Source organism: Lactuca virosa, chromosome 2, assembly GCF_052849685.1.
Source record: "Lactuca virosa cultivar CGN04683 chromosome 2, Lactuca_virosa_CGN04683_v6, whole genome shotgun sequence".
Taxonomy (NCBI): Eukaryota; Viridiplantae; Streptophyta; class Magnoliopsida; order Asterales; family Asteraceae; genus Lactuca; species Lactuca virosa.
In genome coordinates this window covers 271,625,635-271,641,101 of record NC_136427.1, presented here as the reverse complement: position 1 = coordinate 271,641,101, position 15,467 = coordinate 271,625,635, and the positions used below count along the sequence as shown (strand labels likewise).

General features: G+C 32.8%; 2 protein-coding genes and 1 non-coding gene across 3 annotated transcripts; 2 read left to right on the top strand and 1 right to left on the bottom strand.

Annotated features, from left to right (window-relative positions):
* The first annotated feature begins 1,051 nt into the window (after nt 1-1,051).
* TRM19 (afadin) lies at nt 1,052-5,074 on the top strand. Its single transcript, XM_079080517.1, has 6 exons — nt 1,052-1,191; nt 1,277-1,513; nt 2,261-2,334; nt 2,457-3,944; nt 4,028-4,214; nt 4,316-5,074. Exons 2-6 carry the CDS (start codon nt 1,465-1,467, stop codon nt 4,927-4,929), a joined length of 2,412 nt encoding a protein of 803 aa, XP_078936643.1. The 5' UTR covers nt 1,052-1,191; nt 1,277-1,464; the 3' UTR covers nt 4,930-5,074.
* Nucleotides 5,075-5,610: 536 nt separating this feature from the next.
* Nucleotides 5,611-5,702, top strand: TRNAY-GUA (transfer RNA tyrosine (anticodon GUA)). Its single transcript is given in 2 exon segments — nt 5,611-5,647; nt 5,667-5,702. It is a non-coding gene; the product is annotated as a tRNA-Tyr (tRNA).
* A 3,243-nt stretch (nt 5,703-8,945) lies between these two features.
* On the bottom strand, nt 8,946-11,798 carry LOC145161079 (uncharacterized). The gene is made up of 3 exons (XM_079080516.1): nt 11,119-11,798; nt 10,312-10,387; nt 8,946-9,291 (listed from the first exon to the last, which is right to left on the bottom strand). Exons 1-3 carry the CDS (start codon nt 11,746-11,748, stop codon nt 9,092-9,094), a joined length of 906 nt encoding a protein of 301 aa, XP_078936642.1. The 5' UTR covers nt 11,749-11,798; the 3' UTR covers nt 8,946-9,091.
* Nucleotides 11,799-15,467: the final 3,669 nt, after the last annotated feature.

The window sequence follows — 15,467 nt, the reverse complement described above, 5'->3', positions numbered from 1 at the left end:
CCCATACCGGCTTATTTTATTTAAATTGTGTTTTAGCATTCTAGTATAAATAATCAAACACTCTTGAGGCAATTTCCTATAGTTTAACCTCACTTTTGTATTTTGGTTGGTGAATAAGGTTCTTGTTTGCATGTTTGAATTCCGAACCCTAAAAAATCGTGGGGGTGTGGTCGAAGATCTTGGGTTCATGTAATCATTTACATGGAAAAAATACTCTAAACCTCTACTTTTGAAAGTTAGAAACTTGGCTTGCTAGAATTTGGAAAGATATACAGAAGAGAACAGAACTTCTATAAAGAGATTTACTAGTTTATTCTTACTTGAGAATAATCAAAATATCTTGATTCAAGATCGGAGAGAAGGATCGAGATGGAGTTGTTAGAGTAGATGTCGAAGGTTTGCAATTTGATAATATGGTGAATATCATTTGTAGACCTAGAGTTCCTAAGATAAACTTATTTCTTGGATAAAAATATTACACTCCTAATTAACGAAACCATATTAATGCACTTAATATTTCGGTAGGTGTAGAAAAGATGGAGAAAGATATATGGCTTCCAAGTTCCATATGTGGTCTGATGGACTTATTAACAACCGAGTGATTAACACTATTAATGACCCAACATATCCATGTTTCAAACGCATTATATTAGCTAGTTGTCGCTAAGATACTTTAATTTATTTGGATTTGGACGTATTCTTTCTTTCAACCTATACTATACAGTTTATAATTATTATATAATAAAATAAATAAAATATAAATAGTCTTTTTAGTGCATGTTCTAATAACATATTTCTTAATAATCATGCTTATGTTCTCTTAATTATATTATATTCATCAATAGTCAATCCAACTATCTGTATGTACAATTAAATAACATTTGAACTATTAAAACTCTGTTTATTACGTTTTTTTTTTATAAATAAATTAGCTATTGTTTTTTAGAAGTAAACAAAAGTTGCCATAGAAATTCAACAATCTATTTATTAGACTACGTGGCATAAAAAAATGTTACTACTTGAAAGGCCCACTTGCCTTTTTCACTACTCTCACTCTTCTTCCCCTTCCTGTATAGTCTGTTTTTGAAAGTTCAAAATCACACACACGTCTCTCTTTCTCTTTCACACACACCCTCTCTCCCCCTCGAGAGCAGCTTGCTCAGACAACGTTCAACCGAAGCCGCCATTAATGTAAAAGCTTCTCTCTCTAAATTTGCATTTTGTACTTTTGATCGAACGTAGCTAAATGGAGTATTTGTGTTTTTGTCTGGTTTAGGTGAAGTTTTCTTCGGATTCTCGTTCTATGAAGATGAAATGAGCTGATAATTTTGCAGTGTGCAATTTTCCTTCTCGTTTCTTTCCTGATGACTTCGATGAGCTCGATCTACTGAAGTTTTCTCGCAATTGTCGTGCTGTGTCCTTAGTTTTGTTTCTGAAAAAGCGAAAAAAAGTATTTGTTTGAAAATGGAAAGGGATAAGCGGAAAAAATCGAAGATGCCTTGCCTTTTTGGAGGTGAAGCTCTCTCTCTCTCTCTCTCTCTCTCTCTCTCATGTGTATCTATTAGTTCTGGTTTGTTTAGAAAATTTAGTAGTTCAATTAATAAGCTGCATTGTGAGAATTTGCTTGAAGTGGAAGTGATATTTGTTTACTCCAATGGATAGATTGGACGTGTGTTCTAGTAGGCGATGAAACTGAGAAAGATAAAAACGACGAAGAATTGCAAGAATAAAATATTTGTTTTCTTTCGTGAATTGTCAATAATACTGAGTTGAATCTCTGTACATGTTTTTTTTTTCTGCTTACTGTATTTGTTCAATTCATTGTTTGTGAAATTACTTTTCGTTTTTATGTAGTAAAAATTAAGTTTCCCATGTTCGGACAAAATTGGAACCCTATCCCCAACGTGATTTTTATCTCTCTAATTTTTCAATTTTCATTTTGTATAAGCATGCTTGAAGTGACAATTAGCGTTTGATTCCTGACATGATGTTATTTTTCCTTTACTACACTGGATGTGAATTCACAATGAAACGGTGAAAGCTAGGGTTGTATGTAGAGTCGATTCCATGGGGTTTTTACTCTAAGCTAAGCTATTTTGCTTTTATTTATGTTACCTACTTTGTATTTGATTTAAATCTTCAAAATCTTCTATCCATTTTTGCTACTGAACAGGTTCCATGTTGTTTGGTGATGATTTATTTAACTTATTATCATTTTATGAATTGTGCATTTGAACAAACATCAAGAACATTTTTCCAGGGAACGGAGACAATCTCAAACGGAAAACTGTTCAACCTAGGTCCCAAAGTGGTGACATCATCGACCATAATTTGGTATGTTAACAATCTTTATAACTTTATCTCTCAACATATTCAAGAATTAATTTTGCAAGATTTTAAGCAACTTATGCATGTCATGTCATACAAGTGTGACTTAATCAATTTGGTGATTGTAGTTCACGTTTGAAATAGGGCAAACCTCTTCTAAACAAAGTTATGGGACACCCATGAAGACATTATTAGCTAAAGAAATGTTAAATGAAACTTCAGCCAAAAAGCGATCACCAAGTCTCATAGCCAAGTTAATGGGTCTAGATGGACTACCATCTCCTCAGTCTATTCACAAGCAACAAAGAAAGTTATCAGACAACAAAAGGAATGAGAAGCCATTAAGTCACCAGTTCAATAAGAAGACCACAATCGAACAACAACAATTCAAAGATGTTTATGAAGATCCAGAAGCATCACATGCAGGAAATCATCATTATCCATCACCACTGAATTCAAAAAGAAGGTCCACAAAACAGGAATTCGGATACATCCAGGAAAGATGCGATGAAGTGCTCAGGGAATCGATTGCATTCAAAAGTAAACTTGAAAGGGTTGACTCAAACTCGGACTTGATGTTGACTTTTCTGCAAAAACCAGATTCCTTATTTGTTAAGCATCTACACGATCAACAAAGTATCCCTCCTGCTTCTCTCTGCAACCAGATAACTGTCTTGAAGCCATCAAATTCTGTCATGCACGGTTCCAAAAAAGAAGAGAAAGAAACATTAATCTATCGCCATAGAAGATCATCTAGAATTGTAGAAAGGAAAGACGATATTGCCCTTTCGCCAACAAGGATCGTTGTCCTCAAACCAAATCTTGCAAAAATCCACAATGATAGAACTTATGTTCTTCATTCTCCTGAGATGTATAAAGGGCCATTAGGTGAAGTGAGGTCATCTAGACACAAGTCAAGAGAAGCTAGAGAGATTGCAAAGCAAATCACTAGTCAAATGAAAGAAGGATTTGAATGTGGGGACATAAACTTATTTCATTCTGGTTACAGAGGGTATGATGACATGGATGAATTTGATAGGCCCAGGCGTTCACCTATGTCTGAATCCTCTGTGATTAGAGAAGCAAAAAAGAGAATGTCTCAAAGATGGAAAACTCATGGATATAAAGATGCAAACATGATTGGTAAAGGTAGCACCAGCACACTGGAAGAAATGCTTTCTGTTCCCAATACTGAAATGAGGCATGATGATGACATCATCAATGGTGAATATCTCAGAAGTAGCACATCAAAATCAAGATCAAGATCAAGATCAAGATCTGTCCCTCCATCTTTTAACAACCGAAGTCATAAGACGAGTGATTATCATGAAGCTCATGGTGAATTAAAGAACATGATACATAATGAGCCGGTTCATAGATACAAAAATAAGGGAGTGAAAGGTAATAATTTTAACCATAGAGAAGATTCACGATCCAAAAATGTAAGATACACGAAAAGATGCAATGCTTGTAGCACTGAGTTTGATGATTATTTACCAGAACGCCATTCTACCCGAAAACCAACCGAACAAGAGTCGCTGATTTCTAATAGTAATATCTATGATCCTGACCGTGATCCTGCCATAACCATTAATGAAGAGAGTTTGATTTCACAGGTCTGGTTAAAATATATATTAAAGATGATGAAATCAGTTATTTTTTCAGTTTCCGTTTTTTAAAGTGTTTTTGGTTGTTATAGGAACAATGGAGTGCAAAATCAGGTGGAACTATTTCCATCCAGTTGTCTGGACCTGAGCCGGAATCGTCTGAAGGGTCTAAGGAGGTTGACCAATGTGGTCAACTTTCTTCAGTGTTGGAAGCTTCTCCTACAGAAGATGTATCATCTGGTTCTGATTGCTTTGAGGGAGTCAGCACTCGACTTCTTGGTAACTACATTGTTTACTGCTAATACCAACGTTACTTTGTTTTTTACCCATAAAAGCAACCTACTTATTTCCTTTTATTTTTTTTTCTAATTATTTTTCAGAACTCAGGAAACAGCTTCATCTACTTAAAATGGAGTCAGAGTCAACTTACGATAGTCAAAATGATGAAGAGGTGGAGCAAGAATCTTCATTAACCATCTTGGAATCTGAAAACTGGGAATCCATGTATTTCATAGATTTCCTAAAAGGTTGTGGCTTTTACGATCATGACACGTATACATTCATGAGCACATGGTATAATATTAATAACTCCCAAGATAAAGATAATGGTAATCCAACAGAAACAGATACATGGTTATTTGATTATCTTGAAAAGAAGTATTGTGAAGGATGGAGTGTTTCAAGATGTGAAAGAAGGTTGTTTTATGATCGTATAAGAGAAGCGTTGTTTGATATTTCCAAGAGTAGGGTTTCATGTTGGTGGGTGGGTGTTGCGGAAAGGGGAATTCAGATGAAATTGACGGAAATTGGTTTTGAAGATCAGGTGCAGAAGGTACTTGGTAAGCAAGAAAAGGAAGCAATGGAGGATTTTGAGGAAACGTGTATTGATAAGGATTTGGATTGGTTTGTAGCGGTGAATGAAATTGATGTTGTAGGTGAGAAAATGGTTGAGATGTTGGTCAATGATTTAGTACTAGAATTTGTAAACCAATAATAGTAGTAGTAGTAGTAGCAACAGAACCACTAGAAGAAATAAAATTAAGTAATGGTGGTTTTTGTTATCTTTGATTTTACATGTAATCATGATACTTGATGTGGATGTGGAAGGAGGTTAGATATGCATGAAGTCCACTTGATCATATGGTTTACATACTGGTATCAACCTTTCTGTGCGCAGGGGTAAGATCGTCCATTTTCGTCCACCTAGAAATGACCATATAAGATGTTTTTGTACCCTCCAGCAAAATCATGATTAGAATTGACATTTTATACCAAAAGAGGCTTTGAAGTTCAGAGCAGCATCAAACTTTTTTCTGTTCATCTTTTGCATTACTTACATGTATTTATTTTATACAAGTTTTGTCTATAACAAAAAAAAAAAAAAAAAAAAAAGTAAATTTTGAAAAGCTATCGTAAACCTTGCCAATGGAGTATGATTGTTACCAAACCACCATCAACGTGAAGAGCTCTCAGATTTCAATCGCTCAGTGGTTTGTCGTTTAAAGAAAAACGTTTGTCACGCCCAGTCGCCCATGATATGAGTCATTTGGTTATAAACAGAGTTGTCGATTTTCTATTTCACACAACTTAAATTTTTGGATCGACTTTTTGATTGGTCTTGCTTTGTCTCAACTGTATTGACAATAAATACGAATGGATATCAGAATAAAGCAAACCGACCTTAGCTCAGTTGGTAGAGCGGAGGACTGTAGTGGGTAACATCTCAAAGCCATCCTTAGGTCGCTGGTTCGAATCCGGCAGGTCGGAATTATTTTAAAGTTTCTTTATACGTTCCTAAGTCCTAACAAAGATAGCAATAAAACGTGCCAATTAATTATTATAATTCAAATCATTTTTATGAACCGACCTGTTTTAAACTTTCTTGAATCAGGTCGTTTTGGTTCGACTTTGAATGAGTAATAATATGATTGGTTGTCGTCCCAAAGATCCAGACTCCTTGAGGATTTAATGACTATTAAGAGCCCAAGAAGATAAGGCCCATTACATATTTGAAAACCACAAGCAAAGAAGACCATCACTTTTGAATACATTAAGATTCATTGGGGGTTGATTGAGATGATATTGTCGCTCACATTTTATATCTCCAACACACTAGTAAATCCCTGTAATATGTTTTTCATTGCACTTATTTCTAAAGTGCAAGACCCCATAGATATTAATTTCTGTAATTTCTTTTTCATAACTAAATCTGTGCGGTGCCATTCCCAAAAGAAAATTAAAAAATATTTTTTTTCCCCAAATAAAAATAGTTTGCATATAACTGACTTTTCAATTACTCATTGTGCAAACAACCAAACATATCTAAAAAATAAATATTTTTCGAATGTTTTACTAAAGCCATGAGTTATAAGAAAAGTTCTGTCGTGCCACTATCATTTCATTACCAAACTCACACTACATTTGCTTGGTATATTAACCACATCATATATGATCAATAAAAAATAAATAAATAAAGAAATTTAAATACTAGATTTTAGTTAAAATTAAAATATTCTATTAATTTAAATAAAAAGGAAAATTACATGGTAGGAAAAAAAAGGTTACATTAATTTAAATAAAAAAAAATCCTTAGTACGAAATTTAGTTTTCATCTTCAACATTTACATGTTACCACGGAAATGATTTTGAAAAATTACATAACTCATACCAAACATTGATATAGGGAAAATGTTTAAGATTACGTTGGTATTATTGATATTGTTTCAACACAACATCGCTTGGAAGTCATTATTTGGATGTGTTTTGAAGTCATTGTAAATGTCATTGAATTCAATTATTTTTAACATTATATCGTGCTATTTTGACGAAAACCCATTGAGATTCTGATAAAACACATTTCCCGATTTCATTGTGGAAGTGGTTTAGAATAGTTTGGCCTAAGGTTTCTCTTCGTTTGAAGGGGTCTTCGGACACCGATATCCAAAAATGAGCTAAAACAACATCTTCTTTTTCCTCACAAGGTTGTTAGGTTTGGAAATTTGATGGTTAAGGAATTTGTTCCATAGTGGGGAATAAGAAATTGTATGCGATTGATATTATAGTTTTTGTAGTAGAGAAAGAAAAAAAATAATGTGAAATAAATTATATTGAAACTGTTATATGTATATATATATATATATATATATATATATATATATATATATATATATATATATATATATATATATATATATATATATAGGGATAGAGAATATACATTATAGCCTCACCTAAGCTTAGGTACTAAACCTCTAAAATAAGTAGTTTTAACTTAGTAAAAGTACATCGTTTGGTTTTCACTTAGTAATATAGCATCCACGATAACATTTCTTTCTTCCATTATCGTTTTACAATCCATGTTTTATTTCCTCCATTATCGTTTATTACTTCTTACCAGCGAACATTACTGTTTTCCACTGTCATGAAGGTCAAAGATAATCAATATTCTTGTTCCCTTATCAAAACTATTGCGTCGATCTTGAATCTACATCTTCAAGTGTTAATCGTGAATCCCCTAATCACAATCTTTATATAGTAAAACAACGTATTTTCATGAGGTTTACTACGTAAGCTTAGGTAGGGCTATAATATATATTCACTTTTCCATATATATATATATATATATATATATATATATATATATATATATATATATATATATATATATATATATAGAGAGAGAGAGAGAGAGAGAGAGAGAGAGAGAGCTAGGTTCAAATGTGGATTGACATATATTGTGCGGACGTGTGGACAATGCTATTTTGTAATAATGATAAAGAAATAATGTTGTTTGGTAATATGAATACGTTCCATCTTATATAACTATCGTCATCATCATGTATTCTCACTAATTAAATCGTCTATAAGGTTATTATAAATTTTTTTTATTATTATTCTCATTCTGTCAGAATGTTTAGCGAGTCGTATTTTGTAAGAATGAAAATGAGTAAAAAACGATGTGTGAGAACAAAAATGAATAAAGTTGTGTAAGGTTGAACGTATTCACATTACCAATCAACTTATTCTCTTAGTAATTTCATAGAATAGCATTGTGCACACGTCCGCACAATAGTTGTTAATCCACATTATAACCTAGCCCTATATATATATATATATATATATATATATATGTGTTTGTGTGTGTGTGTGTGTGTGTGAAACATATGTTCAATGTTTCTAACCGTTTAACCCTTGGAAATCTACTATTTTCAATGCCATTCGTTCATGATATTCCATGGTAAACACCACGAAGAACCATGATCGTGGTGATAAGGATAGTATTTACGGCCGTGGTGCATAGGGGTGGCAAATCAGGCCATCGTGTCGTGTTTTTGTCTGACACGACACGACACGACAAAGTTTTAAGTAACACAAACACGACACGACACGATGTCGTGTTTTTCTTAACTAACACGAAAACGAACCGATTAAAAAACGACAAACACGACACGACACGACAAAGATAAAATAAAATAAAATAAAAAGTAGTTTATTTAATTAATACGTAATATATATAACACGACAAACACGAAAAACACGACATACAAATGCTAAATCGTGTCAATTTCGTGTCGAATTTTGAACACGAACGCGACACGACACGACATCGTGTTTTTTATACTTGACACGAACACGAATTCGAATTTCAATTTTGTCCCAAATTCGTTTCGTGTTATGTATTTATGTCGTGTCGTGTCATCAATTGTCACCCCTAGTGGTGCTCATGCCACTTGGCCACGGATAATTTTCATGATGAGCATACCCTTAGCCTAAGTTAGAAGAATTTAGCTACAAAAAAAATCTTTACATTAACTTGTCTAAAAGAATAAGAAAATAACATCTAATAGAATCATAAGCTACATAAGCAATTTATATATATAAAAAATGTTTCAATTTTTTACAAATATCTTAAAAACATTCTTTAAAAAGTATGAATATAGGAATCACGCTTATCCTATTCCCACAATGGTCATTGTAAAAACAATTTTTTTGGGAAGAACAAATTCAATGTAGTGTTACTATCATGCATTGGGCTTACGAAAACCCCATTTCAGTTTATCATATTAGTAATCACAAAAATACCCAAATGTTGTGTACAAAATTAACCAAAATAATCCAAAGATTAAAACCACCCTACACCATTACGTTATAATTTATTATAAGACAATTCCTAATTGTTTCTTGATTTCAGAGAAATCTGAGTCTATCGCAGGGACGGCCGGTGAGGAAATTGTTGTCGGAGTTAATAATTTTGCATTCTTGACTTTTGACACACTTGTGAGAACCGCTAACGGTGTTATATCACCGATCACCGTGACCTTTTTCGCCATAAAGTCTATACTAAAGTCTTTTACTCCTGAAACAAATTGATTTAAAGACAATATAAGGAATGTTTGAGTTTTATAATAGGGATAACCAATGTTTTAAAAACCGGTTTTTTAGTTGAACCGATATGATGACCGGTTTTCGATTCAATCGGTTCGACCGCCGGGTCAACCGGTTTCAATATTTTTCATGTTTTTTCTTATTTTCCTACACATACATACATATATAAATCATGAATTTGATGTTTATAAGTTCAAACATTAAAAATACACATAAAAATAAGTTGTAGATGAATCCAAATACATTAAAATAACACATAAACATAAGTTTTAGTACTTTACATCAATCTATATACGTCAAAAAGAAAATAAAGTATAACACCGAAACAAAATATAGTTTTAGATTAATACAAACACATAAAAAAACTTTATAACATTTATCATATGTTTTTTATTTAGAGAAACTAAATAGATTTGAAAAAAAATCACCAAAATTCATTATGTAAATGGTTTTTTTCATTTGTTTTATTTGGTTCAACCGGTTTATTTTGACCGGTTTAACTGGGTTTTTCTAAAAACCGGCTGGTTCAATCCGGTTCAGAAATCGATATAAAACCGCTGATAGTTGAACCGTTCCCTTCTCCGATTCCTGGTCAAACCGGTTTGACCGGCCGGTTCAAACCGGTTTTTAAAACATTGGGGATAACTATAACCTGTAGTCTTTATTTAGTCTTTATTTGTATAGTTATAAATTTTTAAAATTTGTAAAATTATAATAATAAAAGCTACCTTCTAAAACTATTTTCGATTAAAAATTTTTGTTTTAAAATAAAACTTTTAAACTCGTACATCCAAACAACTTTTTTTTTTCATGGAGTTTTTTTTTCTTTCTTAAAGTTAAAAAATTAAAAGCTTCAAAAAAGCTTATACAAAACAACATAACTTATAACATAACTTATAAATGGCTGTAATTTAAAATAATCGAATTAAACAATGATAACACAAAATATATAAAGGATTAGTTATATGCGTTTTGATAAAATTTTGCGTACCTTCCATTTTAGAGATATGCTTCCTCATCTTTTTCTCACAACCTTTGCAGTGCAGTGACACCCTTAACACAACAACCTGTAATTAACCAAATTATTTATTACTATTTTTCCAGGTATCTCAAGTCCCATCAAAATTAAAAACAATTTTTTTGGTACAAAATGGAATATTTTTTTCATTTTGAAAATATCTAAAAATTGCAGCTTTTATATATCTATGTTCGTAATTGATTCATGGTCATGGTTTGGTTAATTTTTTTATTTTAAATATTTTGATATTTTATAAATTTACTTTGGTATTAATCTATATATAATTAACTTGTACTATATATACTATTATTAGGTGTTGTAAAGGCTTAAATCGGTTTTTAAGACATGTAACTTGGAGATTATAGCTTAAGACACAGGAAGTTTTCTTTATTTATGATCTTATTTTTTTAGTTTAAATACAAAAAAAGGAAAAGAAAAAAAGTGTTTTTTAAATTATAAAATTAATAAGAATAAATCTAATTTTAAAAAGAAGCTTTTCTATAATTTTATTTTTACAAAATAACGAAAATCATGGATCATAACTCACTAGTAAATTTATTCATCTCAAGTAACTGTTTTTTCAAAGAGCGTTCTTTAAATTCAACAAAAAAAAATATTGTTTTGCAAAGTGTAAAATGTCCTAATATTTCTATTTTTATGGATGTAGTATAAATATGAAGGGTTAGCGTTGAGATCTTAACATGAAAAGTGATAATAATGTTTCTGGATAATTAATATCATAAATCAAAATAAATAATAATTAAATTACGAGAAAAAAACCTGTTGATCGGAAGAGCGTGAGGACAAAGAAGAGGAAGAACGTGGCGTTGTCTTGGGAGGGGAAGAAGATAAACGGATATCATCTTTCTTCTTAACAGAATCGTCATTCTCGAACTTGTCTGGTTTTTCCGGCGGCGGGGCTGGCGTCGGCGAAACTTGCTTCAAAAGTGGATCAAACTGATCGGACAAGGCTTTGTCAGCCAACAAGAACCTTGAAGAAGTTGCAGGGCTGATAAAATCACCTGGCCTTGTACATCCCCATCCAAGCAGAGCTCCTCCTCCTTGCTTCCTTACGACGGTGGTGCTGCTGCTACTAGGGTTCTTCACATAACTATTTTTATTCATAATCAATTGTTGGTCGTTATTTTCATCAGCAAACGCAATGGATTTTCTTTTTTGATCGCTGTTTTTGGAATTCTTCTTGTTCTTGTTTGGAGTAGTGGTGGGTTGGGTGGAAGAAGAGAGTCTTTTTTGGTCTTGGATGATGGGGTTGTGGCGGTCGATTGCTCTGCCGCCGGCGGAGGTTCCGGAGGAGGAAGAGGATGGTTGTTGATGAATGTTGTTGGAATCCATGTAGTCGACGATGGAGGTTGCAGCTTGGGAAGCACAGAGTATATCAATAGCTTTCATGGTGAGGTGAGTTCAAGTGTTCAACCGAGTGTTGGTGCTTTTGAGCTAGATATAATATAATCGCGATATGATACATTTTTATATTTTACCATTTTAAGAGTTTTAGTTTTGCCACAATTGTTATAAAATTTTAACATATTTAGTCTCTGTAATTTTGTAATTTACAGAAAAAGCCCTTGTGAATTTATTTTTTTTTACAAAAACAATTCATACATTTAAGATTTTTGTTTATTAGTAGTTTTGGCACTGTATACAAAATAAATTATAAAATTTGTCTTCTTAATTTACAGAAAAGGTCATTGTATGTTTTTTTACATAAACAATCCATATATTTAAAAAAAATTACAAAAACAGTCAGTACAAAAGTCCTTGGGAATAGTATATTTTGCCACTTTAAGAATTTGTCACAAAGGTATTTATTTTTGGAGTTTTGCCACATTTGTTATGGATTTTGACATAATTAGTCCTTATAATTTTGTAATTTATAGAAAAAGTCATTGTTAATTTTTTTTTACAAAAACAGTTCATATGTTTAATATTTTTGTATGGTGGAAGATTTGATCATTGTGTAGAAAAAAAATTATAAAAATTATCACCATAATTTACGGAAAAGGTACTTGTGTGTTTTTTTACAGAAACGATCCATATGTTTAAATAAATAAGGAATAGTCCTTATATAATAGAAAATTTACAGATTACTCCCCATGCCCCCCTACAATATATTTTCATGTTTCGTCCCTACACTTTTTTGGTTTAACGCTCTCGCAACATTACATTTGTATATTTGCAGGTTTGCTCCTTACACTTTGGGCGTTACGCAAGTTTAGTCCCCCGCAAAACGGGATAGTAGCTTACCAGTTAAAATTATATGTACATTTGTAGGTGAAATAATTGTCTTTTAGGTATTAGATATTAGTTTTAGAAGAAAAAAAAAACACAAATCTTTCTAATTATTTATTAGAGGGCTTTTATCCTGGTATTTGATATTGTTCTATTTCTTTAAAATTAAGAGTTCAAATCTTATCTGAACTGTATTAAAATTACGAATAAATTAGATTTGTTGTTTAAAAGTTATTTAAAATTAAAATTAGAATTTTCCAGTAATCACTAATTTTGCAATAACATCTTACAAATGATGCAATATCTTCTTTTATTCGGTGGAAAAAGAGTTCATATGAAATTTGATGCGCGGCATCATGAAGAAGAAAATTGTAATGTTTTTTTTGGTATTAATCAATTTCTGAACTATAACCACGGTGAATCACTATATATATATATATATATATATATATATATATATATATATATATATATATATATATATATATAAGATCGGGTGAGGACTCTCTTTTTAAAATGAGGATTCGTGATTACACCTTAAAAAAACTGAAATAAAAAATATAAAATAAATACAAATCATAAAATCAAGCATAGTACTACATCGGAGAGAAAAAAAAATGGAAAAAAATTTGGATCATTAAAATTGAAACATGGATCATTTTTATGATCCATGATTCAATTTTTATGATCAATGATTCAATTTTAATGATGCAATTTTTTTTCTCCCGGATATAGTACTATGCTCGATTTTATGATTTGTATTTTTTTAGATTTTTTTTTCAATTTTTTTTAAGTTGTGGGACCCTCCAGTCCCACAACTCGGGTGGACCCTCTAGTCCGGTATCTCAGTGAAGACCCTCCGGTCTCACAACTCGGTTTGGACCCTCCGGTCATGTCTCAGTGGGAACTCTCCAGTCCCATAACTCGGGTTGGACCCTCCTGTCCTGTCTCAGTAAAACACAGAATATAACATATATATCACACAGACAAAATGCATAATATCACATAACTCAAATAAGCACATAAGACCCTCCGGTCACACAAATGTTACCACTCTAGGTAAGTATAGTGACAAGACTCACCTCGTAAGCAAGCAAGTAAATACTCTCGTACGCGAATCTCAAACTGGCCTTCGCCTAACACATAAGATAATTATCTCTAATTAACATTCAAATCACGTCTCTAAGTAAACTAGGTTATTCTCTCTCTCAAACTCTTGGAATGGGTAAAAGACCATTTTCCCCTCCATGGTCCCCACAACCCTGCCTTGACCAAACCCTAAAGTCACAGAAGTCAACACCCGAGTCAACAGTCCATGTTGACCTGACTCGCCGAGTGCATCTATGCGACTCGTCGAGTCCCTTCGGACCCCCAGGACCCTCATGAAGTCCAACTCAACTCGCTGAGTTGACCCGTCAACTCGCCGAGTTATCGCGTGATCAGTCTCATCGTGAAAACCCTAGCCAACTCGTCGAGTCAGCTCATTGACTCGGCGAGTCCATTCCGTCTGTATTCTCATTCAGACGTTTTAAGGCAAATCTATCACTCCAAACTCTAGATCTAGTCCCCCAAGGCTCGAATGTCATGTAAAGCTTCGATCTTTACGTTAATGCATGTCATATTTGTTCCATGATGCCAATACAAGCTCCAAAAAGGGTTTTTCACACAAAAGCTCTACTATGGCTGAATAAAGCTGGGACCTTTGGACTCTAGGGACCTCACAAGGTCCAGATCGGAAGTCTAGATCTCTGGATAAGCTCAGTATACTCAAAGTCCCAATAATAGATGGAAAAATCCCTAAAACTCCATGAGCATGAGATCTACCCAACATAATGAGAAAGGTGTAGACTTTTTACCTTCCACAGAAGCTCTGGACGAAATAACAACAGATCTAACGGTCCTTTCTCGTTCCTTGCTTGAAATCCTTCTCTTCTCTTCAAGTGATGCACTAAAATACTCAAGGATTAGCTCAATATCTCTCTTGGCTCACTACAAACGATTAGGGTTTCACACAGGGGAGTTGGGTAGCTGGTGAGGCGGAAATCAGGACATAAGTTCCTTTAAATAGGTCCCAAACCCAGAGATTTAGGGTTTCATCTCTCAGCGCCAACTCGGCGAGTCGGCTCTCTGACTCGTCGAGTCGGTCTTTAAAGCCACGTGCTCAATCCAACTCTACTCGACGAGTCGAACACCCAACTCGTCGAGTCACTCATTAAATAAATAAATAAATGAAGTACCTGAGAATCAGGATGTTACAAAATTAAAAGAGACAAAAAAAATGGATTGACATTGTAGCAGCAGAGATTTACATGTGTGTGACAGAACACCAGGGGGTCGTGTTATTATAATTATAGGTTATTTTGTTGACTGCGGAAGAACTACGTATCCATTAAAATTTTCCATGTGTGGCCAAGAAAATTAAGTTTTGTAATCAATATAATGACGGTGTAATAAGTTTGTAAGACTATTCCATTATTTTGTTTGTATTTTGAAATGTGATGATTGGCTTTACGTTTGAATTTTTCAGTTTTTTGTTGCACGAAATATAGAAAATAAACAATGCAAGTAAATATTACACCTAAGTGTTATAACACACTAAATAATATAAGTCATCCTAAAATAAAAATTTATACTTGTTGCTTGCGTTATAGTTACTTTAATCAAAGAATAGTTCTTTGGCATTTATTTGCCAAATAAATATTATGTTCTCGTGCTACATGGACAAATAAATTGTTAAAACTAAATAAAAATAACGAAAATCTTCAATTACTCATTGAAATACCTATGAAAACAACATTTTCAAATGCAAATATGTAACAACGTAAATTTTCAAAACAATTTTTCATTTTTAAATCATACTTTCAATCATTCGATAATCA

Bases quoted from the DNA above. Each gene is read 5' to 3' on its own strand.
- TRM19 (XM_079080517.1), top strand. From the start codon at position 1,465: ATGGAAAGGGATAAGCGGAAAAAATCGAAGATGCCTTGCCTTTTTGGA. The intron at 1,514-2,260 runs GTGAAGCTCTCT...ACATTTTTCCAG, and splicing joins GATGCCTTGCCTTTTTGGAG to GGAACGGAGACAATCTCAAA. The intron at 4,215-4,315 runs GTAACTACATTG...ATTATTTTTCAG, and splicing joins AGTCAGCACTCGACTTCTTG to AACTCAGGAAACAGCTTCAT.
- LOC145161079 (XM_079080516.1), bottom strand. From the start codon at position 11,748: ATGAAAGCTATTGATATACTCTGTGCTTCCCAAGCTGCAACCTCCATC. The intron at 10,388-11,118 runs GTTTTTTTCTCG...GGTTAATTACAG, and splicing joins CACGCTCTTCCGATCAACAG to GTTGTTGTGTTAAGGGTGTC. The intron at 9,292-10,311 runs GTACGCAAAATT...AATTTGTTTCAG, and splicing joins GCATATCTCTAAAATGGAAG to GAGTAAAAGACTTTAGTATA.